This window comes from Lactuca serriola, chromosome 1, assembly GCF_051521515.1.
Source record: "Lactuca serriola cultivar US96UC23 chromosome 1, Lser_US96UC23_V15, whole genome shotgun sequence".
Lineage (NCBI taxonomy): Eukaryota > Viridiplantae > Streptophyta > Magnoliopsida > Asterales > Asteraceae > Lactuca > Lactuca serriola.
The window spans coordinates 36209215-36234293 of NC_136408.1; the positions used below are offsets into that span (position 1 = coordinate 36209215).

The 25079-nt window shown below is 34.8% G+C and overlaps 3 protein-coding genes across 4 annotated transcripts; all 3 read left to right on the plus strand.

Moving 5' to 3' along the window:
• The first annotated feature begins 9021 nt into the window (after positions 1 to 9021).
• Positions 9022 to 13783, plus strand: LOC145083299 (protein MICRORCHIDIA 7-like). Its single transcript, XM_079023372.1, has 18 exons — positions 9022 to 9641; positions 9996 to 10070; positions 10207 to 10241; positions 10327 to 10405; positions 10475 to 10567; positions 10662 to 10746; positions 10848 to 10923; positions 11200 to 11328; positions 11420 to 11518; positions 11619 to 11720; positions 11807 to 11968; positions 12068 to 12163; positions 12242 to 12293; positions 12381 to 12492; positions 12582 to 12646; positions 12730 to 13196; positions 13284 to 13406; positions 13487 to 13783. Exons 1-18 carry the CDS (start codon positions 9239 to 9241, stop codon positions 13577 to 13579), a joined length of 2346 nt encoding a protein of 781 aa, XP_078879498.1. The 5' UTR covers positions 9022 to 9238; the 3' UTR covers positions 13580 to 13783.
• Positions 13784 to 17429: 3646 nt separating this feature from the next.
• Positions 17430 to 20042, plus strand: LOC145083315 (glutamate-1-semialdehyde 2,1-aminomutase, chloroplastic-like). The gene is made up of 3 exons (XM_079023373.1): positions 17430 to 17718; positions 18508 to 18681; positions 18814 to 20042. Exons 1-3 carry the CDS (start codon positions 17536 to 17538, stop codon positions 19879 to 19881), a joined length of 1425 nt encoding a protein of 474 aa, XP_078879499.1. The 5' UTR covers positions 17430 to 17535; the 3' UTR covers positions 19882 to 20042.
• A 986-nt stretch (positions 20043 to 21028) lies between these two features.
• Positions 21029 to 24676, plus strand: LOC145083331 (Pseudouridine synthase family protein). 2 transcript variants are annotated; one of them, XM_079023375.1, is made up of 12 exons: positions 21029 to 21183; positions 21266 to 21313; positions 21433 to 21510; positions 21662 to 21762; positions 21900 to 21987; positions 23203 to 23281; positions 23393 to 23475; positions 23550 to 23615; positions 23687 to 23743; positions 23848 to 23967; positions 24114 to 24349; positions 24443 to 24676. In XM_079023375.1, the coding sequence occupies exons 1-12, from the start codon at positions 21163 to 21165 to the stop codon at positions 24546 to 24548; spliced, it is 1083 nt and encodes a 360-aa protein (XP_078879501.1). In that variant the 5' UTR covers positions 21029 to 21162; the 3' UTR covers positions 24549 to 24676. The 2 variants fall into 2 exon arrangements, with proteins under 2 accessions (XP_078879501.1, XP_078879500.1); XM_079023374.1 differs by having other exon boundaries at positions 21266 to 21309.
• Positions 24677 to 25079: the final 403 nt, after the last annotated feature.

Genomic DNA, 25079 nt, shown 5'->3' on the forward strand with positions numbered 1-25079 from the left:
GACGTATGCTTGATTAAGTAGATATAGCCATATCTGCTATAATTATTAGTAAAAGTCACATACACTCGATTTGCTTCCCTTGTGATGGATCTGAAGGGAGCACACACATTTGTGTGTATGAGATCCAACAAACATTCACCTCTTGCACAAGATCCAGTGAAAGGTGATTTTGTCATTTTACCCAATAAACAAGATTCACATGTATCATCTGACCTTAGGTCAAATGATTCCAACACTCCATCCTTTTGGAGTTGGGCAATGCATTTCTTGTTAACATGTCCAAGACGAAAATGCCACAAGCATGCTTTGTCTAAACTATTAGATGAATTAATTTGAAAAACACTATTACCTAAATAGTCTACAATCATTACAATTTCATACACATCATCACAAGGTAAAGCTTCAAGATAAAAAACACAATTTTTATTTGAAAATCCCCACTAGTCCCGGGCTCGATCCCTCAGCATACATGAAGCAAACCCCACCTTTGTCGCATCAGGGCAAGAACTCGTGCGTTGGGTGTTCTCTATGTCCGCTACCCAGCGTCAGCTAACTATGGGATCCCTGACCCCAAAGAACTCTGGCGCCCCGCACCCCTTGAACTCCTGGAACGAGGGGTTTTTGGGACCGACCTGGCCCGCAACAATCTCAACTCTGAATGACCTGAGCCTCTCCTCCAAAATCTCCATCATCCATTCCTTGACTATCCCAAAATTCATTTGGGTGGTGTCAAGGATGCCCCTCGTAACCTCGGTTGCAATGAGCTCGCACAGCCTCTCATCTATGGGCTCGGTCTCGTCGCCCGACCCAGATCCAAATCCTGATCATGATCCCCCTGCTCCAAATCGTGTCACCACCATACTGAACTGCAATATCATGAAACATAATGATCATGATGTCCAAAAAGTGGATCCTCCCACACGGGTTCTCCTTAGAACATCCATATCTAAAATTGGTTTGGGTACAGGTCCTATGCTTTCAGTAGCATGGACCCAATACTACATTCTACACCTACCTGTACCTTCCCCAAGGCTCTACCTAACGACTCTAATTCGTCCCAAAACAAGCAAGCTACTGCATAGCTCAAATCCTAAGTTATCCTAAGATTTGCTCCATCCATAACAAACCAGAACTCAATCATAACATGTTGCCTTTATGCATGCAAATTATACATAGTCCATGATCAAATAGACTTTCGAATAATAGATTCTACCCTAGGATCACAACCAGACAAAGAACATAAAATAAGGCCAAATCAATCATTCTAAGGCTATAAGCTCCTAACCGTATACAATTTTATGAGCATACACATAGCAAAATCCATCTGACAATCATAATCCAAATATCAGTATCACAGGTCTAGCATATTGGGGAATCACTTACTTGAGCTCGGCCGATCACGCACATTGCACTCTCCTCTTTTTCCATTTTAAAAAAGTTTTAACTTTTGATTTTTTAAAATAATTTTACCATTTCCTTAGTTTGAGTCCTGACACACCCGAAAGTGTGCCCGAATCCCTCAAACCAAGGCTCTGATATCAACTTGTAACGAATCAAATTTTCAAAAGAAAATTTTCATTTTTAAAAAATAAAAAACATTTCCAATAAACCATAAAATCTCAAGAACAATTGTTTTCAAATTCATAACATCAAAAATTTTATTTCAAATATCAGAGTGTCCCATAAAATGACTGAGAGAGTGCATGTCGCGCCATCAAGACTTGCCCTTGCCCTTAGGCTCAAAAATACCTGAAACAAATTCTCAAATTGTAAATTAATGCTTAGTGAGTTCACCATAGCATACCCCACACAGTCCACATAATCACACATACCATATTAGTTATAAAATCTACATAAACCACATAATTCATGCATACAACATATAGGGATGTCGTGGGCTCCCCCCAAGGTCTTACTCCATGATGTCATGGGATCCCCACATGGTCTTACACCTAAGTGCCATGGGCTCCCCCATGGTATTTAATAGGAAAGCCACGGGCTCTACACATGGTCTTACATCTAAGTTCCATGGGCTCCCCCCCCTATGATCTTTAATAGGAAAGCCATAGGCTCTCCACATGGTATTACATCCGAGTGCCATGGGCTCTCCCATGGTATTCCATACAAGTATAACAACATATATAAATATCATACATCCTAGCACATAACCAACTAACATGCCACATAACACTACATCAACTAGTGTACCATATATCGTGGAATGGGCCGACTTTGGTTCCTTTGACCCATTGGTATGGTGAGAAGACTCACCTCTCAAGAATGTTGAACTGATAAGATAAAATTAGATAAGTCCTAACGTGTAGATCCAACTCAACTACCTCAAGATGGTTGCCAATACAGAGTAGATGTCGGATCTACTGCTTCTCTCTTTACTCCACCTTCTTCATGCTTCAGAATCCTGGAATAGGTGTTACAAGAAATAAAACCTTTCTCATCATTAAAATAATATATAAAACCTTGTTTAAACAATGCATGAAAGGAAATAATGGTCCGTGTCATTTCTGATGAGCAACAACAATTTATTAAGTCTAATCCTAACCCATTACCTAATACTAAGCCATAAACTACAATCTTGGTGACACGTGAAAATTCCTTATTCCCCATGATCAAGTTCATCCGTCCGTGCTCCACATCCTCACTTCTTTTTATCCCCTACAAATCAGAACAAATGTGAAATCTACATCTTCTATCAAGGACCCAAGAACGAGAACATGATGAGTTATTAGATAAGATATAGTATATACCTGCCAAAGTTGGCTTCACCTTTCCATCTTTAATCTTGCAAGTATTTTGGGAAACTTCGTTTCCAATTCCCTTTGTCATTGCAGTAGAAGCGATTGACCTCTTTAGGATCGGAGACAGGGGAGAACCAGGACTGGATTTTCCTTTGAGTCCACTGCTTGATGTCCCAACTTGAGACTTTCCTTTCCAGTTTTGCTTAGGAGGACTGTTCCTCTTTTTACCTTTCCCTTGACCTATGGCCAGAACTGGAGTAGTAGTAGGAGTGGAGGCAACAATTTTTCCCTTCATTTCTGCTTCAGTTGTTTGCAGGAGGTTCTGTAGTTGAGACAGAGTTGTCTCATTGTTGTTTGAATGATAGCTCAAAATGAACTGATCATGACAACTGGGTAAAGAGTGCAAGACTATATCAATAGCCATTTCCTCATCGAAGTTCACATTGAGCTTATTAAAACGATCCGCATATCGTTGCATCCTCTGCACGTGGCTGCTAACATATTCTCCATCTTTCATTTTGCTTGTTATGATGGACTTTACCATTTTGTACTTTTACTGGAGAGCTCGTTTATGGTACTTTTCCATAGGGTCATTGTTCATCTCGTACGGCTAGTAATCCTCATAGTGTCTATGAAATTCAAGAGTCATTTTGGCCACCATGATGCAAGCAACTTTTGTTGCATCATTGTAGTGTTTCTTGTAGGTGACCATTTCTTCAGGAGCGACCTTCTCTTCGTTGATCTCATCTAATGGTCTATCAAGGACATATTCATTGTCCTCAAAACGAAGGTCCATGTTTATGTTGCGCATCCAGTCATTATAGTTGGTGTCATCCAGTTGCACCTCAGAGCATATGTTTAACAAGGAAAAGTTGTTGTGGAGGAGGAGGAGGAACCAGAAACATCAGTTGGAGGAGACATCTATAAAAGAAATATAATTTTTGGTTAGATAAGAATAATCCTCAATATAACACCCAAAATGAAATATTAAGGTTAGGATTCAACTAGATAATTCACAACTTAGAAAAAGGATGTCGTAATCTAATCGTAAATTATATAAAGGTAGGTAAATGACGATTTATCAATTTCACCATAAGAAAACAAAATTTGAATGAATTAGGTTTTAATGAAATTCCTAGATCTTTTGAGATTCGTTGAACCTCTTCAATGACATGTTTAATCTTGATTTTGCTCTTCCATTTGTGACTGGGATACCGAGGATCACAAACAAGATGTGAATAACCCCACAAATTAGCTTGGTACTTTCGATATCATTTATCATCTCATTTTAATGTGTCGATTAACCACACGCGCTCCATTAATCAATGATAATTTTCAAGACACCCATTGCAACTCTTTATTAATCCCTATTAATGTGCCTGTTAACCACACATGCTCCACTAACGACTTATAAAGTGCAATGTGAAATTTCATGGGTGAGCATACAAATTCACATTTTTCCTAAAGTAACTAATATCGAGAACTTTAATAAAAGGTTTAGTTACTTTTTAATTCATTATACTTATTAATGATAATTAATTTTCCTATCAAACTTGTTCAGCTAACGACCTCCACTATCATTTTATAAGGAGTTTCCTTATACCCCCTTATAGATTAGCTCCGTGAACGAGGCATACTAGCGATTCGACTGACTTAATCTTATACATATAGTAATTATTAAACGTTTAATTTTACATATAGTATAAGATGTATTTTAAAACTTTTTAAAATACTAGGTTTAAATATTAAATTTCGAAAATTAAAGAATAAATTAATTTTAAATTCAAAATTAAACCAAATATTTAATAATGATCTATTAATTAAAAATTTAATTAATTATATTAAATCACATAAGGATTATCTACTTAAATTAATTAAATAACTTAATCCTAATCCTTACCCCCTAATTTTCGAAAATATGGGTAGGGATTGTCCAATTTTATAATTATCATATTTAATCATAAAAACTAATAATTACCAAAAATAAGAAAACTCTATCCAAGCCAACCATTTTTTTCGAAAATTGCATGCTTGGGGAGGAAGGTAAGGATTTCAATCCTTACCTTATTTTTGAAATCTTTAGAGGCAAGGAACCCCTCTTCAAAATCGAAAAGTTGGAGGGCAAGGTAAGGGTTTCATCCCTTACCAAAATTTCGAAACTTAGGGCCTAAGAAACCCTAATTTCGAAACCCTAGTCCATGAGGGTTTAATTTCCATAAAACCTAAGTTGATCAATTCATCTATTATAACAATTCAATAGAAAACAAGCTAAGACTCTAATACCACTGATGGATTTTATGTAAAACAAATAAACTCTAAAGTGTGCATGCAACCCTAACAAAGATCTATGTTTTCTCTAATTGAATCTATAACTATGAACATCAAATAAGAACCCTAAGTATACATAGATATTTTTGAAATTTAGAAAGAAATAAGGAAAACATACCTATCCAGAGCAATATCAAACCGAGCAAGGCCCAAAGTCCGAGAACTGATGAAAAGATAGCGGATATGCGTCAAGTACCATATGCCTCTGCTGTCGGCTCAATCATGTACGTTATGACGTGTACTCGCCCTGATATGGCTTTTGCTTTGAGCATGGTTAGTTGATATCAAGGGAACCTTGGTAGAGCTCACTGGACTGCAGTAAAGACCATTCTTAAATACCTGCGCCGGACTAAGGACACGGTCCTTACCCTCAGTGGGAGTGATGACTTGAGAGTGACAGGGTATTGTGACGCCAATTTTCAGATCGACAGAGATAATTTACGCTCTCAGTCGGGCTGGGTGTTTACCCTAAATGGAGGAGCAGTAACATGGAAAAGCTCCAAGCAAGAGATTATAGCCGATTTAACGTGCGAATCAGAGTACATAACAGCGAGCGAAGCATCGAAGGAGACGATATGGTTGAAAAACTTCATTGGAGACCTTGGATTTGTACCATCCATAAATGAGCATGCAAAGATTTTCTACGATAATGAAGGAGCGATCTCCTTGACCAATGAACCGAGAGATCATGGAAGATCCAGGCATGTCGACAGAAAATACCACTTCATAAGACATCGAGTAGAAGAAGGACTCCTCGTTGTAAAGAGGGTATCATCAGAGGATAACCCAACATATCCCCTTACGAAGGGACTGAGTATGGTAAAGCACTTGCAACATGCTAAGAGTATTGGGCTGAAGTACGATATTAGTTTTAGAGATTAAAAAAAAATATTTAGAAACTTGTAATAGCTAATATGCAACTGACATTTGATGATTGAATAAAAGGACTTTTGTTTATAAGTAAAAGTTACTATCTTGTGTCAATTGTTTATTATAGTTTCACTTTTGCATGTTTTGACTTCCAGAATAATAAGATTATCCAAACTATCCACAATCGATCATACTTTGGGAGTAGGTTATGAGGCTAGATTGTCTAAGGTGTTAGATATAGCAAAAGTATGCTACAACATTCATGAATGCTCTTGAAATAAGATTTGAGTATTGGATTAAACCCACGCTCACATGAATCACTTCATGGAATTTATCACGATTGATTGTGAGACGATAATATCATATAGTCTTCAAACTAATATATATGAGTTGTTGACTATGAGTTGGTTGTGGATTGATGGTATGAAAACGCATCAGTAACTTGATGTTATAAAACATATTGTTGTGTATGATTTAACGAGTAGTTAGTACAAGCATATAAGTCGTAGTTTATCAGTTCCTTTTATCCCAAGAGGATTAAAAGCGATATCTTGGTCCCCTCGATGATTTTGTTTTGGCTTATGTACCGGGCCCGGTCAGGACTTAGTTGATGTGTTCAATTAAGTTCCATGTCAAACAAATCAAAAATCAAGAAACAAACTGTTGGACAATGAGTATGACCTTATTTCATGTCTTTGTCCACACGATATCTTGTAGAACAGAGGATTATATGATCCCTTATCTAAAGGACGTGTCACTAACTGGGTTAGAGTTCGACAACGACTTTTGAGAGTACGATTGCTAATCGGATTTTTAAGTTGCATTGGTAGTTATAGTTATTAGACTTATCCAAGTGGGAGATTGTTGGATTAGGTGTCAAAGCCCATAACTATAATTGGTATGTACTTGACCAGATAGTAGCATGGTCCTTTTGGGTTGCCTTCACCGGAGCAATTTGATATGATGGACTTTTGAGAAGAGGTTATTTGTGATTTATTAATATATTATAAGTATAATTTATTAACTGAGAAATCATATTATTTAATTAGTATTGATCAAAAATTAATTTGAAATTAATGTAGTGATCAAAAGAGACTGATTAAATTTACGAGGACTGATTATGTAAATCACTAATACTTATAGTATGGGATAATGATCCATGGTTGATTAGGATGGACTAAGCCTATATGATAGTCCATGAAGGTTTAAACCCAAAGGGCCTAAGAAATATAAAGGGTCATGGTGAATTAGGGTTTGCATGGATGAAACCCTAGTCTTTGCCACACTATAAAAGTAACCCCTTAACCCTAAAATCGGCCCCATGCATTCTTGTGAATAGTCATAACCGATTTTGTGCTATCTAGCCACTTATCATAAGCCTCCTCTCACATTTGATGTTTGTGACACATTAGAGGCATCACATTTGAGGTGTTAAAACTTTTAAAGGCCAAGAGCTACAAGCTACAATAAGAGGTATTCATCTAACTTGGTTTTATGTTGTATATCTTCAATTGTATGCTAGTTAGGGTGCATGCTTTGGAAAAATGAAATTGCATGTATAATTAGAGAAAACTTAGATCCAAAGCATCTAGGGTTGCATGTGCACCATAGGAGTGTTATAGTGCTCAAAACCCAACAGGTATACCATCCCGTGGATGATTGGACCCATAGTATGTTGGCATTCCAACCCGATGGTTGAGGGTCTAGGGCATTCCAACCCGATGGTTGATTGGACCCATAATATGCTGTTATTATATGTATGTTACTTGTGGTGCAAGTATTTTGGGGGAACTCACTAAGCTTCGAGCTTACAGTTTTTAGATTTGTTTCAGGTACCTCAGATGATCGCGGGAAGGCGAAGGCATGATCGTGCACCTCATCACATTTTTATGATCTTGATTTCTAGGATGCTATAATGTCTAAACTATTTTGAAAACACTTTGTAACAACTTAATGGTTTTGAATGGTTGAAAAAGTTTTAAATCAACTTGAACTTTTAGATGCTACAAGGATTTTCTGACTGCAATGACATTCCAGGAAGAGACCAGTGAGAAGGGTTTCAATATATAGCAGGGTTGATCTAGGGTTTTCAGATGGTGATGCAACTTCAAGAAGAGACTAGTAGGTGATTGTGGTTCAGATCTACATCGTCAGATATTCAGATCTACGTCACCGAAGGTGGTTTTGGGCGGTCTGGCAAAAAAAGAGTCTCCAGTGACTAGGATAAAATGATAAGCAGCAGTGGTCTGGCAGACGTCAGTGGTCCGTAGGAGGTTTTGGTATGACATCATTAGAGAGAGAGAGAGAGTATATATATATATATATATATATATATATATATATATATATATATATATATATATATAGGGAGGAGAGAGAGTTAGATCCCGTTTGATAGTTTCTGTCTGGGAAAGTGCTGTCTGGAAAAGTTTTCTGACTGGGAAAGAAACCATGCTGTTTGATTGTACACCTGATTGACTGTGCTGAATGATGAAAAAAAGTAATAATTTAATAAAAATAAATTAAAAAAAAGCTATTTAAAAAAAATTAATAATCCAATAAAGAAAAAAAGAGGCGAGGTTTGGTGTATAATTGTCTTTCCAGACCATTCAGCCAGAAAGATATGATTTTGAGGCTTTCTGGGAAAGACATATCTTACCGGGAAAGACCCCTTCGTTTGTGCAAATCAAACAGTCTTTCCGGTCCATTCAGCCAGAAAGATCTGTTTGGACCTGGAAAGATGTGTATCAAACGAGACCTTAGTGTTCCTAGAGGTATGTAGGTGGGTATGATGGGGTTGTATATTTTTTTGATTTGATTTTAAATAAGAAATACAATAAAATTATAAAAGAAATAGAAAAACAAATTAATAAGGGTAAATCTGTTATTTGAAAAAAAATCAAAGTAAATTGGACCAAATTCATAACAAAACAAAAAGTTTGGACGTATGATAGTAGTCCAATCATTTTTGAGCTAAAATGACAATTTTAAAATAACCAGGACCATTTATGCAATTTTGTCAAATATTCAAGAATATGCACAATTTTCAATTGCATCGATATCCGAAAGCTTTTATCGAATTCGTTTCTGTTGTTTTATAGTGAATAGTTACTTGGTTTTGAACGGAGTGATTCATGATCGTGGCGTCCTGGGGCCGTACCACGCAACCGAACTGATTATACAACCACCGGTCCACGACCACATTTAGGTGAACTACTTTTCTCATCTCTGCCGTCAATCGACACAACTACTCCGGTTTTGTTTCTAGGACAGTCGTTCTGCCAATGGCTGGCGTTAAAGTTAAGCACGAAATCCTGGAGGAATTGAACGGTGACGACAGTGACAATACGAAAACGAAGGATGTTTCGGGAGCTCCGGTGATTGATATTGATAGTTCCGATGACGATTCCTGTTCATCTGGCGATGGAATTAAAAATGGCAAGAGGTCTAGGGTTTCGAGAGGTGTTGACGAAGTTCATAGTAACAAAAAGAATAAATCTGCGGATGGTGTGACCCTTCCCGCAGGTTTTCTAGATCGTTTGCCGCCTAAGGATGCGGCATTGCAAAATAAGAAGGGAAATATTGTTTCGTCGGAACGGAACTGTAAGCAGTTTTGGAAAGCTGGCGATTTCGAAGGAGGTTCCGGATCTTCCAGATCTTCCGGTGGTGGTTGGGATGCACCCGCAGGTTTGCTGCTTTTTATGTTTTCATCGCCCATTCAAGGGTTTTAGGTTTTTTTTTTAGGAATTATCACAGTTACTTGCAATTATCAGGATTCAACTTCATCCGAGTTATTAATTTTTAAACTTAATTAAGCTAACGAAACATTGATTAAGGCTATTGCGAATGTGTTTATGGAAAGAAAAGTAAAATTCGCTGAGAAAGGGAAGAACATTAAAGAAGTATAACTTTTATCTCAAAATTCTCCCAAACTTCTCAATCTCTAGGGCCGCTAATTGTTTACTGGTTTTGTACTTCACTCGTGAAAAGTTTAAGATTTTTGAGAGAAAATTCTTTACCTGACATATTTCATATCTACAGGTGGTATAGATCATTTAAGGGTTCATCCAAGATTTCTGCACTCCAATGCAACTAGTCATAAATGGGTTCTTGGAGGTAATGTTGTTTTATATGTCCTTGAGTTGGTTATTTTTCTATTGTTTGTTTGTTATATGCAGTTGAAATCACTTATTTGGTTCATATTCCTAGTTTTTATACTTATAGATTGGTCTGTCTATATCTACTCATGCAGCTTTTGCAGAACTTCTGGACAATTCACTAGATGAGGTAATTATGCTGTGCCACTTAAAGACCATACAATCATCCATCTCTGTTACACATATCTATATATCATTTTCATTCCTTTTTATAGGTCTGTAATGGTGCTACTTATGTCAAGATTGATATGCTAACAAACAAGAAAGATGATAACAGAATGTTGCTGATTGAAGGTATTTGTGTGGCTTCCTTTGTGTTGATTGCCTTTCTTGTTAACCATTTTCATCCACCATGTAATGTAGATAATGGTGGTGGGATGGACCCAGATAAAATGCGTCTATGCATGTCTCTTGGCTTTTCTTTGAAAAGCAAGATCAAAGATGCTATTGGACAATGTAAGTGACCTCACTTTACTCTCATCAAATATGTTCTTGGGTAGATTGGATGAATATATTTTTTTTTTATTTGCCATTGTGATATTTTTAATAGATGGGAATGGTTTCAAAACAAGCACCATGAGGCTTGGAGCTGATGTTATTGTCTTCTCTCGATGCTCTGGGAAAAACGGAAATAGGTTTGTGGTCTATTTATGTTAGTGGAATACATATATATATATTTTTCTGTATTGATGTTTCAAAAACACTAAGAATAACATTTGATGATATTTCCTTGAAGGCCTACACAAAGCATTGGTCTATTGTCCTACACATTTCTTCGGAGCACAGGAAAGGAAGACATTGTAGTTCCCATGGTAATTAAATCAACACATGCTTGAAATGTTTGCCAACTAAAATTTATTATACCTTAAACTCTAGAGGGCCTCAAATATCTCTGGAAAATGTCATGTCAAGGTTGCAATGTGAAAATTATTGATATTGTTTGGGAGCATCAAGTTAAAGTTAATCACAATGCTAGTCTTTGTTACAATTTTATTTAAGAATTACATGTCAAATTCCAAAATTTATGTTCTCATTCACATATTTATTATTATTTATAATTTTTGGTTGTTGTTGACTATGTTAAAAAGCTTGATTATGAAAGACGTGATCGAGAATGGAAGAAGATGAAACGAGCATCAGCAAGTGATTGGGATAAAAACGTTGAGGCAATGGTACAATGGTCTCCTTTTTCAAGTGAAGCAGACCTCTTGAAACAAGTAAGATTTATTTTATGAGCAATAGTTTGTATCATTCAAAATTAATATGCTATTAATTTAATTTAATTTTTTATTTATTTCTACCTTGTAGTTTGACAAGATGAAAGATCAAGGCACTCGCATAATCATTTACAATCTGTGGGAAGACGATCAAGGCCAATTAGAGCTCGATTTTGATGCCGATAAACATGTTTGTGTTACATCAGCCTTGAATCAATGTAACTAATTTATAGACAATACTTGATCAAAATCCACTGATTTCAATTCACATTAAACAACATGTCTTGCAGGATATTCAAATTCGAGGTGTTAATAGAGATGAGAAAAGTATAGAAATGGCAACACAGTATCCCAACTCTAGACACTTCCTCACATATCGCCACTCTCTCAGGGTAAATTCGACATTAAAATTAAATATTCTGTGTTATTGATTAATGATGGTTTAATAATTTAATTTTTTTTTTTTTTTTTAAATTAGAGTTATGCATCGATTCTGTATCTAAGAGTTCCTCCTTGCTTCCGGATGATTCTGCGTGGGGTTGATGTGCAACATCATAATATTGTAAATGATATGATGATGACAAATGAAGTGACATATCGTCCACAGCCTGGTCTTGATGGGGTTCCCAAGGACTTAAATGTAATTTTCTTCACTTGATAAAATAATTATTTGTTTGTTTTTTTTTGTTGAAGTTGCCTACTTACCTTAGGTTTAATTACTGCCTCTTTCAATGAACAGATGGTTGCTACAGTTACTGTGGGATTTGTAAAGGATGCAAGGGCTCATATCGATGTACAAGGATTCAATGTTTATCATAAAAACAGACTCATCAAGGTTTTGACTTTGTTGACTTTTTACATTCTCGTGATGCATTAGATATCATATGACACTCCATCATTCTTCTTTCAACAGCCATTTTGGAGACTTTGGAATGCTGCAGGAAGTGATGGTCGTGGTGTCATAGGTTATATTTATCCCTTCAAAACTTTTAACATTTTTTTTTTTTTTTTTTTGTGATTGATTCTAATTAATTTTTAGTTTTTTCTTATAGGTGTATTGGAGGCTAATTTTGTTGAACCAGCTCATGACAAACAAGGGTTTGAACGCACCAATGTTCTTTCAAGACTCGAAACACGCCTCGTTCATATGCAGAAGACATACTGGTATAAATATAATATTCATAATCATAACATTCTAATTATTTTATTAAATTAAAAAAATAAATAATAAACACACCCGCCTTCTGCTTCAGGAATGCATACTGTCACAAAATTGGGTATGCGCCACGTCAGCACAAGAATAAACCGGAAGACCTAGGTATAATATATTGTTTTCTTTTACATTGTGGGATAATTGCTCGATCTATTATTAATACATCATTCTTTTTTTTTATGTGGTAGAACCTTCTCCTAATTACAGAGATGACCCTTCTTCTAAAAAGAAGAATAAGATACATGGTGTAGGTGTTGGCTCTTCTGAATCAACATCACCTATGTTTCAAAACATGCGTGATAATGATTTGAAAACAAACATGACTCCTAAACATGCAAATGCAAATGCAAATGGAGATTATTATTCTCAGAGAGATTCATCAGGTCAAAAGACTCGTTTGGTTTCAGCTCTTGAGGTCAGGCATCCAGATTATTCTCCAATCCAAAAAGGAATGCAAGTTGTGACACGTGTTCCTGGTGGTGTTAATGGAAATGAAACTGCTCTTTCAAATAATGACACTCAGAGGTTGAATCAATTGGTTGAAGAAAACCGTGAGTTGAAGGAAAGATTGAAAAGACGTGAAGAAGAGGTATTAGGTAATCTGCTTCAGGATCTAGAATCTGAAAAGAATCGTTGCAAAACACTTGAAGCACAGGTAAGTAATTTCACTAAACTTCGTGTCTGTTTTCCATGTTCGTAAGTATATAACCTTAATTAGTATTTGTGTATATAATATGAACAGATTGAAGAGGAAAAGCACAAATATGACGTTTTAAACAGGGAGCAAGAAAGTATCATTGCTATATTTACAGAGGAGAGAGAACGTAGAGACTCTGAGGAGCAAACACTGAGAAAGAAGTTGAAGGTTTGTTTATTTGTTTGTTTGCTAATAGTTAGTTATTCTACATTTGAAATGATTTAATTACTATTTATTTGTGTGTGAAGGAAGCGGAAGCTACAAATAAGAACTTGGTGGAAAAGGTGACACAGTTGCAGTTGGAGAAGATGAAGAGTCAGGGGCGCAAGTGGGGCCAGTAGGAGGAGCACACAATGTATGTAACGTCTGCTAGTGTCTGTTATTGCATACTTTGCAGATGTTTTAGAGTTTTTTATTTTATTTTATTTTAGAAGGTATGGATGGTTTCAGTTTGTATGAAAAATGGAAGGGTTGTTACTTGTTATGGTTGTATCTACTTGCTACCACGCTGTTTGCTTAAGTCACGTGTCATGATTTGTTGCTTATTTATGGGATAGTGATTGCTCATAATATGTTTCAAATTAAAGAAAGAGTTGTTGTATTTAGTGGTTTAGCAGTTATGATGCTTTTCTTTCTTGTATTTATGAAAATCAATGTAAGGGGCTGTTTGGTAGCCTCTTAATTGACAAATTAAGAGACAACCTCTTAACTTTTCAGATTAAGAGTGTTTGGTAATATCTGAATTTTTACCTCTTAATCATACATATTTATAAAGCTAATATTTTTTCTTAAACCTCATTCATTTGAAACCCCCATAAAAATTTGCAAATATCTCATGCATTTGAAACCTCTTATTTTAATAAATATCACTCAAAAGTCTCTTAATAATGATTAACAATTCAAAGGTTTTATAACTTATATAAAATATTTAATAAACATTTAATGGATACTCTACTATAAAAAGGTCAATCTTTTTGAGTAGACATACAAATACAAATCACATACAAAATTAAATTAGATTTATATTATCGATCATATGTTATGGAAGGTGATATATATAATATTTAATTAACTATTGTATACATGTTTGTATGTTCATGTAGCTTCAAAACAATAATTAATTAAAAATCATGGATATGTCATATTATCCATATTATCCATCTAAACATTTTTTAAAATGCAAATTGTCTATCTTATCACTTTATATTTTAGTATATGTTTAACATTTTAATTATAATAATAAGTGCTTTTTAAAAGTTTCTTTCACTTATTAATAATAACAAGTGGTTTTAAAATTAATAAGCAATAATTATAAATAATAAAATCAAATTACATGGATATGTCATATTATCCATACAAGTCTCTTTTGAAATGCAAATTGTCTATCTTATCACTTTATTATTTAGTGTATGTTTCACATTTTAATAATAATATTAAGTGTTTCTTAAAAGTCTTCTTTAACTTATTATTAATAATAAGCGGTTTAAAATTAATGAATGACAATTTTAAATGATAATAACATCAAATTATAAATTACATTTAGTTATAAATAAATTGTATTTTAAATGAACATCATTATTGAAATTAGAAAATGATCACATAAGTAAAAATATAATTAATCAATAATAATAATTGTTAAAAATAATACTAAATAGATAATTATATTTAGTTCTATTAATGAGGAATGTGGGTTGATGTCAATGAATATTATTGTTCAAAATAATTGAGATTATATATATATATATATATATATATATATATATATATATATATATATATATATTAGTGTAAAAATATTATCTCAAAGTTAATGTCAATAACATAACCATTTTAAATATATATTTTTCAATATTTTAACAATATATTTTTAATCTTCGCCGTGCAACGCGCGAGAATTCGTCTAGTTTATCATAAGCTTCTTATTTTTTCAGATATGAAACCAAGTCTGAATAAAAACTAGACACACTTGCTCCTCCCGACTTTCCCTCTTCTCTTTCACAACACTATGCACTCCATATCCATTGCATATTTGCATCTCCGGTCTGTAAACCGGCCAACCCAACCGCCACCAACTGACCACCGCCTCTGCCTTCGACTCCGCCAGCAACGTCACATCCGGCAGCGACGTCATCGCCGCCGGCAAGGAAGCCCTCCATGTTTGCTTGAAATCGCCTCCGATCTGCAATCAGATGCTTTGCCCTAAGTTTTTTCTTTTGTTTTGCTCGAAAGGTGCAATGTAATTTGATTAATGATCCATCCTGCTCAAGTTGAAATCATCTCCCAAACATTGTAGATATCATCCGATCTCTTTGTTGATTTTTTACTAGAACAAGAACAATGATGCATTTTTTTTTCTTTTTTCCCCTATATTGCTTTTGCCTCTATGTTTTTTTTCCTGGTTTCAATCAAAAGAAAATGATTTTTTTCATGTTATCTATGTTTTTTTCTTCTTTCCCATGTTATCTATGTTTTTTTCTTCAATCGTTAGATGGGAGATTATTGGATATGAAGCCTAATTTGTGTTTTAAGCATATTTGTTGAATCATGTAAGTGTGAAACGTTTAAATTTTAGCTTATCTTTTTGCAACTACAGATTATGTTGTTGCTTAATTAGAGAAGGTAAAGAAAAAGGCATTAAAATATTGGGACAATGAGTGGTGCACGTAGAAGATCAAAATCCTTATGTGACAACAAAGAACAAGCAATCCCTTAAAGTGGAAAGATTCTTGATTCAAGCTTTCATGGAGATACTTCACTAAAACGATCAAATTCAGAAGCTAATGATGTATTCCTGTCTGATGATTTTTCTCATGACCCTATGTCACAACGACCAAATGAAAACATCCCATATAGGTTTGCAATTCCATTACATGCAACAACAGGTTCGTAACATCACAGATTCATAGATGTTTGTTTAGATGCTTTTATTTAATAAGTAATAACTTCAAAGTCTTTATATCCCACATGCTTTTATTCGGTCATTCTGAAATTTTGATGCTGAAATCAGATTTGTGTTTGATGTTCTTGCTGTTATCATGAACTATGCATTACTTTTGCTGAATTGTGCATTTGTTTTGTTGAAATTGTTGTTAAAAATGTGCCTTTGATTTTATGGCAATCGAGGAGAACAATGGTCAAGCATAGGGGGGAGAGAATGATGACCGAAACATACATGATATGGAATCGAGTTTTGAAGGCAACAAATACATGGATAATTTGGGTGACCGATTGCGAATCAATTGGGGTCAAATTAAATTTGTAGGATTTTATTTGGATTTTAATATGATTTTATGGATTTAAAAATATTTATGTTTGATTTGGATTTGTGTTTAATTTTGATTTATGTTAAATTTGGATTTTACATGGTGTTTATATATATATTTTTATATTTATTTAAGAAATCTATTAGGTTATTTTCTAAACAAACACTTGGATTCAATAAAAAACAAAACATAAGGGTAAAATGGTCATTTTAATAATTCAGCACAACAATTCAGAGGTCTCAACCAAACAGCATGTTAAACATTCAGCTCTTAAAATTTTAGACCCTCTTAGAAATTCAGATCTTAAAAATTCAGATCCTGCCAAACAGCCCCTAACTCATCAAATTCAAATATGCTCTAATGAACAAATTTTGTTTAAGATATTTGGAGTATTTTTGTGTATGAAAATGCCTTTGAAGGGAGGTAATGTGGGCGGTTGTAGAACTAACCTCTTACATAAAATTCATGAACTAAAGAAAATCAAAACACCTAGTATGCCATTGTTTACAAAACAAATAAATAAATCTATGCTTGTTAAAGTCAATAACAGGGAGCTCATAGGTTGGTTTGCTTGGTTTGAATTTTCAATAACCAAACAACTCAATGTAAAAAGCAAACAGAAAGAGGTGGAGATGATTTCAAACCCATAATTTCCAGCAAATTTAATAAAAAATAGGATACCAAACTTGATTTTCCGACAAAAAAACCTTTCCCCCAACCAGTAATCTCAACACGAAGATCTCTTTGTCGCCGCCTCTATTCTCATCCTGTTAAAATAAATAGAAATTACTCCAAACCATAGGGACCATTTGTGTAATTTACTCTAAATATAAAAAAAAAACAATTTAATTCCTTAGAATTTGTTTTTGGGTTTAATTATCGATTTTCTCGGTCCGAATCCGACCCAGGTGGGATATAAATACCTGCAGATTGGGCGGAATCGAGAGTGGGCGTAGGGAAGTAGACTTGGATAGATAGATCTCTCTGTTTTTCTTATCTTCTTTACCATCAAAACCAAATAACACAGAGGAGAAATGGCGGGGATAGGGTTATCATGGCCATCAAAGTTGACCGATAGACCTAAACTCACTTCCACCGTCTCTCGGTCTTCCTCATCTCGTTGCTGTTTATCTTCCGTTAAAATGACCGTCTCCGTCGACGAGAAGAAGAAGACTTTTACCCTCAAGAAATCTGAAGAAGCCTTCAACGCTGCCAAGGTATGTGGATGTGGATTCCTATTTAATTAAATCTCCTTCTGCTTCAATTTTGTGTCATCGATTCCTTTCGCTTCTGCTGTTCAGTTGATGTTATTGACTACTTGTTTCATTAACTGTTCAATATGAATGAATAGCATTCTGTTTATTTGCTATTTAGGAAAAAAAACGAATTGCAGATTGCTTCTTATGTATCACATCTGCGATTGTTTGTTTCTATTCTATATAATTTCAGTATAATTAGACATATTATAGTTTTAAGAGCCATGTCATTCTTGCAAATCGGTCAAAACACACCTCAAATTGCTTTTTATAGCATTACGTTCATAACTCTATGTTTCTATTCTATATGATTTCAGTACAGTCAGATATATTGTGTTTTTGAAGAGCAATGTGGGCTTGTGGCAATATTTACTACCAACTTAGGTTAAACTACTTGTAGATGTTTTTTGTAAGTAATACATTCATCATTGTAAACAATTCTAATTGAGGAATTTAGCCTACTAACTTTTGGTAACAAGAGTTAATCTTAGCTATATCATGGACTTTGTACTGCAAACATTGCAATTTATTACATAGCATGTCCTAGATAAGAATTTGTAGACATATGTCACAGACCATCAATTCAAAGAAGATGACAATCTCACTTTCTTTTCCCATCAACTCATAGAAGTTATATATTGAATTTAGTTCCAACTGTTAATTATAACATTCCTAGTTTTGTCAATCTCATTCAATGAAAACATTCACTTACAGTGATTATTTGTTTTGTGATTCCTATTCTGTTGTCAGGAGTTGATGCCAGGAGGTGTTAATTCCCCTGTTCGTGCTTTCAAATCAGTTGGTGGGCAGCCTATTGTAATTGATTCTGTTAAGGGTTCTCACATGTGGGACATCGATGGCAATGAGTATATCGATTATGTTGGTTCCTGGGGACCCGCAATCATTGGCCATGCAGATGACGAGGTTACTTCTATCCTCTATCCTCTATCAAAATCTTTATATTCAGGGTTGAACGCAAGAAATACAAAACAATTTTCATTCCTATAATTTGATAGATTTTCCAAAGTATATTGTCCTAACAAGAAAACTTAACAGGTACTTGCAGCCTTAGGAGAAACAATGAAAAAAGGAACAAGTTTCGGTGCTCCATGTCTCCTAGAAAACGTATTAGCCGAAATGGTGATCTCAGCTGTTCCCAGTATCGAAATGGTCAGATTTGTGAATTCCGGGACAGAAGCATGCATGGGTGTACTCCGGTTAGCCCGTGCCTACACCGGAAAGACAAAAATAATAAAATTCGAAGGATGTTACCACGGCCACGCCGACCCCTTCCTTGTCAAAGCCGGAAGCGGAGTCGCCACCCTCGGACTCCCTGATTCCCCCGGAGTCCCCAAATCCGCCACCTCCGACACCCTAACATCCCCTTACAATGACATCGCCACCGTCCAAAACCTCTTCAACGCTCACAAAGGCGAGATTGCGGCCGTAATCCTCGAACCCGTAGTTGGAAACTCCGGATTCATCACTCCGACTCCGGAGTTTCTCAATTCCCTCCGCGAAATCACGAAACAGAACGATGCGCTTCTTATATTCGATGAAGTGATGACGGGGTTCCGGTTAGCGTATGGTGGGGCGCAGGAGTATTTCGGTGTGACTCCCGATTTGACGACTTTAGGGAAGATTATTGGTGGCGGGCTTCCGGTGGGGGCGTATGGCGGGAGGCGGGAGATCATGGAGATGGTGGCTCCGGCGGGACCCATGTATCAGGCGGGGACACTTAGTGGGAACCCTTTGGCGATGACAGCTGGCATTCATACGCTTAAAAGGCTTCAAGGAGCGGGGACTTATGAGTATTTGGATAAAATTACGAGTGAACTTATTGGTGGGATTTTGGATGAGGGTAAAAAGGCGGGGCATGCGATGTGTGGAGGGTATATTAGGGGAATGTTTGGATTCTTTTTTACGGATGGACCGGTTTATAATTTTGAGGATGCTAAAAAGAGTGACACGGATAAATTTGGGAGGTTTTATAGAGGGATGTTGGAAGAAGGTGTTTATTTTGCTCCTTCTCAGTTTGAGGCTGGGTTTACTGGGTTGACTCATACACCTGAGGATATTCAACGGACGATTGATGCTGCTGCCAAGGTTTTCAAACAGCTTTAGATTTTGTCAAGTGGTATGGTTTTATCGTGAGTGAGTTTCGTTTATTTTTTTGGTAGGTATTGCATTTGGATTTAGTTATGGTTTTTAGTTTTTTACCATGTTGTAATATGTTTAGATATGAGTGTGTAATAAAATTCTTCGTTTGGAGTTCTTTTTGCTAATGGTTTTTGTGTAACTTGTTATCGTTCTTCCTTTTTATCTCCTTCACCGGTTGACCCTGACATCCCTGATCAAAGATCGGTCTTAAGCAAAAAAAGATCGGTCTTAAGCAAAAAAGGTTTAGGTTAAATGCAGGAAATAGTAATATACTGTCATTTCTTAAATAATGTTACTCCTACTACCTTATAAGCTTAGAATATAGAAGCACATCAAAATAGTATAAACTTATAAACAGAAAACAATAATAAAAACTTCAAACTTATAAATTTGGAGATATGAAAAAAATATTCATGTTTGTTAATATATAAACTAATTTTGTTGGATTAGTTATACTATGTACGAAATTATATCCGGAGGTTTTCAAGATCGTTTTATGTTTTGCAAGATCGTAATCGTAAGATCGGATCGGGATCGGAAGATCCTATCGAAATGTATTTATATTCAAATTTGCTTGTAAGGTTTTGAATGTGCACTATATATTATAACTTAATGTCAATTAAGACGTCGATATTGAGTCAACTTTAACTTTTAAACGTGAACTATAATTTTTATTGCTGCAAATCATAAAAATTAAGAAGAAAACATATTAATTACCGAAAGAAACAAGATCATTATGATCTATGATTATAGGCTTAACATCAAAAATGAAATATCATGAGTGTAACTTGTCTAATTCAAAATGAAGTGATGATGATCTATGATAATTTTTGCAACTTGCAGCAATGCTTGATTTCAAGTTGAAAAAATATTTTTTAGACTCGACTATATAATAAAATTAAAGAGGTGAGATTGGATTGTATTAAGATCTTAAGATCCTAGTTGGGATCTTAAATCTCTTTAATCTTACTTTCATATAGATCCTAATGACACCAGCATCAATATCTTAAAATTTTATAAGATTATAAATCTAAGTCAGGAATCTTAACAACAGGGATCTTAACAACCATCCTGTACAAATTTAAAAAGGATAGTTCGGATAAATTTTGTCATGTAGACCGGTTCGAAGCCCGGTTAAGGACCGAACCGTAGATAAAATTAGTGATAAACAGGGTTTCATCATGAAGAGGAACAGAGAAGACATGGAGATTGTCTGGCAAACTCCGGCCAACCCTCCGGAGCGCCATGATTATATCTTCCGTAACGGTAATCTAATCTTGAAAAATACATATCTCCTTTTGAAAACGCATACCTTCATAATAATTCTTGAACCCATATATATTTTCAGGCATTCGTTATGTTAAACCCTACTACTTCGAATTCATTTCTCATGTATGTACGCGCTTCATATCTCTACACCTTTTGATATTAATAACAGTGCGATTGTGTAATTTATACATCTAAAACCCTAATTAAACCTCTTTACTGCTGGAATTTGGTTCATGTGAACAACAGGCTAAGGTTCGGTGGGCCGGGAAGACCATCGTTGATCTGTTTGCCGACGAGTTCAAAGGTCGGAACCGTGATTACTATGTAAGGACATATAGATATGCCGTTAAACTGCTTATTTTCTTTCTTCAAGTTCCGAAATTGGTTGAAATACTTTGTGTATCGGATACAAGTTAAGTGGATGAACTCTGAACAATCTGAATAATGATGATAGTTTTATCTTATAAAATTGTAGGATTCTGCTGTAAAGTCTGGCCGCATACAGGTAGATGGAAAGACAGTGTCTGTTTATTACAGAGTTCAATCATCACAAAAGATTAGTCACTTCCTGCATAGGTGTGTATGTGTTCTACTCAATGTTCTGTTCATCAACCAATTTTTTTTGAACAAAACATGATGCGATTTTATTTTACCTTCTTGTTTGGCCATATCACTATGAAATCAAGCTTTTAATTTTGTATGGAAGGATGTAGGCATGAACCCCCAGTGATGGCGTTGGATGTTGAGATTCTGCACAAAGGAGAAGATGTACTTACTGTTTGTAAGCCTGCATCTGTTCCCGTAAGTGTAAATTCTTATTTTATGCTTCCCAAAAGCGTTCTGTACTTTTGTTTATTCTCATAATTATATTTGTTTATTTTCCTAACAGTTCTTGTTTAGTTTAGAGCTTTCATTAAGAGAACTAGCCTTCAGGCAGATTTGTTACAACTAGCACACTAGTCACATAGTTAAAGATTATAGACTAGAATCACATTTCTTCTAGTTACATTAGTTACATCAGACATTTCCATCACCTTCTGAGTTCTGACAACTTAAGATAAATCATCATATCCTAGTATTGTGGAGTCATACTTGCCTTAATCATATAAAAAAGCTATATAAAGAGAAACAAAACTATATTATACATTGTTACCTCTATTTAATAACTACAGTAAATAAAATTATTTAACAAACATGTAAAAACATAACACATCCACCTAGACGTTTTTGTGTTGATCCTTTTCCCTTATTGAAGGAAGTGATGCCCTAGACAAGAGTATCTATGGCATGTTTTGCCTGCTTCTTCTTCATATCATATTTCATACTAATCTATTTTACATTCTACTTATAAATAATAAATTTTTTATTGCTTAATCTATTTGACTAGATATACCAAATTGCCTGAATACATTTTACAGGAATTTATATCATAAAAAAGTAATTGTCAAAATTTTCAAAATGATGCAAATACCATAGATAAAAACATTATCGTAACATACTATTTACTTGTTTTCCATTTATTAAAATATTAATATGAACTAAAGTTATTCTTAAAAATTATGATGTAGACTTAAAAATTGGAAAATCATACAAGTGTAGATTATATAAACATATGAGAAAGATATAGATACATTAGTTAATTTTTTTTATAAGTTTAACCATTGGAGTGAGTTTATAACAAAAGTTCTTTGATTAATAAAGGTTAGTGGAAATCTGATGTCACAAAAGTAAAAAACTTTGGAGAGGTTAACCATTAGAAGTTCATATGCTAATTTAACTTGGATTTTTAGACCAGTCATTTCTTTGGAACTCACATCTATTTCTTAAATGGTTATATTTAACTTTTGTTGACTTTTAATGATATTGATTAGTTAATGCATTAGGTATTATGTTTTATTTTTAATTTAAATATTTTTATTTTTGGGAAAGAGACCCACATCTTGGCAAACTATTTAAACCTCAAATATCATGCCTAAAATTCATTTTGGTCATTTCAAAATTTGCTTCTTTTTTCAGGTACATCCATGTGGTCAATATCGTAAGAACACAGTTGTCGGCATTCTTCAGGCAGAACACGACTTGGCCCCTCTCTTCCGTATCCAACTTTTCATTCCACAAATTACCATTTTGCCCTTTTTCATCTCTCCCTTTGGTGGTTTCTTTTCACATTCAAAACATCTTTTTTTTTTTCTTAACTAAACAAAAGCCATTCATCGTCTCGATCGTTTGGTCTCCGGACTTCTTATTCTTGCCAGAAGTGCTTCTCAGGCTGAAATTTTCAGACAACAGGTAACAAATTTTTTTTCCCTTTCGTCACATTACAAATGAAGTTAAAAAATATTTAATTTTCAATTTGACTTCAGATTGAAGCTGGTATGGTACAAAAACAGTATGTTGCAAAAGTTGTTGGGGAATTTCCTGAGGAGGAGGTATAATAGCTTAAGTTGAGATTTAATTATTTCCTTCATTTTTAAAATTTTTGTTCATAAATCTGATACAGCAAGTCGTTAATTTGAGGGTAAATTTCAATGCTCGAGAAGGAAGGAGTACAGTAGAGGTAGAACCATGCCCTGCTTGATGTTACATGATTTGTTACCTTTTATATTTCAGATATATTATCTGTTGTATTAAATATTAATCAGGTAATTTTTCCCTGTATAGCCAGAGTCCACAGATGAAAAAGTCAACGGGAAGTCCGCATGTACAAAATTTACTAGAATCTCTACAAACGGGAAATATAGCATCGTATCATGTCATCCAGTCACTGGAAGAACTCATCAAGTAAGAAATACATATACCACCAACATTATACGACCGAGATAAAAATTACAATTCTATGAGATGGGACAAGATCTTGCTCTTGATCTCTTGTCTATGCAAAAGACGTAAATACTCTCCTCATACTGATACCTCTTTGTCTTTTATAGATTCGTGTGCACCTACAATCCACGGGTCACCCAATAGCCAATGACCCACTCTACCTGTCCGATCACATTGATAGCAACTCTAGAAGAGCATTTACTGCACATAAAACCGCAGTGAAGTCGACTCATTCGTTAGAATCCAAGTCAAATGATAATCACATCAGTGAATCTGAACATTCGGTTGAAGATTTTGACATAGATCCAATGTGCACAAATTGCCCAAACTTGGCTCCTATAGGGTAATCAACATTATTATACAATTTTAACGTTATTTTGATATTATATTTTGTTACATTTGAATGTGGGATATGACACTGTTATTATGAATGCAGATACGATGGGAGTGAAGAAGGTTTGTGGCTTCATTGTGTTCGATACAGTGGACCCGATTGGGTATATGAATGTCCATATCCAGAATGGGCATCTTTAAGCTTATAAATCTTTCTAAATTTGGCTCTAAATTTTCATTTAAAAATCAGTGTTATTTAATTAGTCTATTTGTATTTGAAACATTAAACGGGTTGAGAGAGAGCTTGACCTTAATCATATCCCTTTAATTACTGTGACATGTTGTGTCAACTATTTATTTTAATGTCTAATTAGTTGGTTAGGGTTTAGACTTGTAAATGTGTTGTGTAATGTTGGGTTGAACATTTAGCAGGGTGAAAGAGTAGAAATGGGGAGACGAAAAAAAAAAAGCGAAATTAAAAAGAGTAGGAGTTAGGAGGCAAAATGATGAAATTATAGGAAGTTTAGAGGGAAAAATATAAAGAGTAAGAGTTAGGGAGATAGATAGTGTGACATCATAAGGAAGGGCGTGTAATAGGACTGAGGAATATGGGAGTGATATTATTATTATACTATATATTAAAATTATCCAACCTTAGCTACAGTAAAGTGGCTAAGGTTTGGCATAATTGGTCCCTATAGTTATGTATATTTGCTAAATTCTTTTACCTTTTAATGGTC

Coding starts and splice junctions, on each gene's coding strand:
- LOC145083299 (XM_079023372.1), top strand. CDS start 9,239: ATGGCTGGCGTTAAAGTTAAGCACGAAATCCTGGAGGAATTGAACGGT. Junction 10,747..10,847: donor TCTGGGAAAAACGGAAATAG/GTTTGTGGTCTA, acceptor ATTTCCTTGAAG/GCCTACACAAAGCATTGGTC. Junction 10,924..11,199: donor AAGACATTGTAGTTCCCATG/GTAATTAAATCA, acceptor TATGTTAAAAAG/CTTGATTATGAAAGACGTGA.
- LOC145083315 (XM_079023373.1), top strand. CDS start 17,536: ATGGCGGGGATAGGGTTATCATGGCCATCAAAGTTGACCGATAGACCT. Junction 17,719..18,507: donor AAGCCTTCAACGCTGCCAAG/GTATGTGGATGT, acceptor TTCTGTTGTCAG/GAGTTGATGCCAGGAGGTGT. Junction 18,682..18,813: donor TTGGCCATGCAGATGACGAG/GTTACTTCTATC, acceptor AAAACTTAACAG/GTACTTGCAGCCTTAGGAGA.
- LOC145083331 (XM_079023374.1), top strand. CDS start 21,099: ATGAAGAGGAACAGAGAAGACATGGAGATTGTCTGGCAAACTCCGGCC. Junction 21,310..21,432: donor ACTTCGAATTCATTTCTCAT/GTATGTACGCGC, acceptor TGTGAACAACAG/GCTAAGGTTCGGTGGGCCGG. Junction 23,968..24,113: donor TCACTGGAAGAACTCATCAA/GTAAGAAATACA, acceptor TGTCTTTTATAG/ATTCGTGTGCACCTACAATC.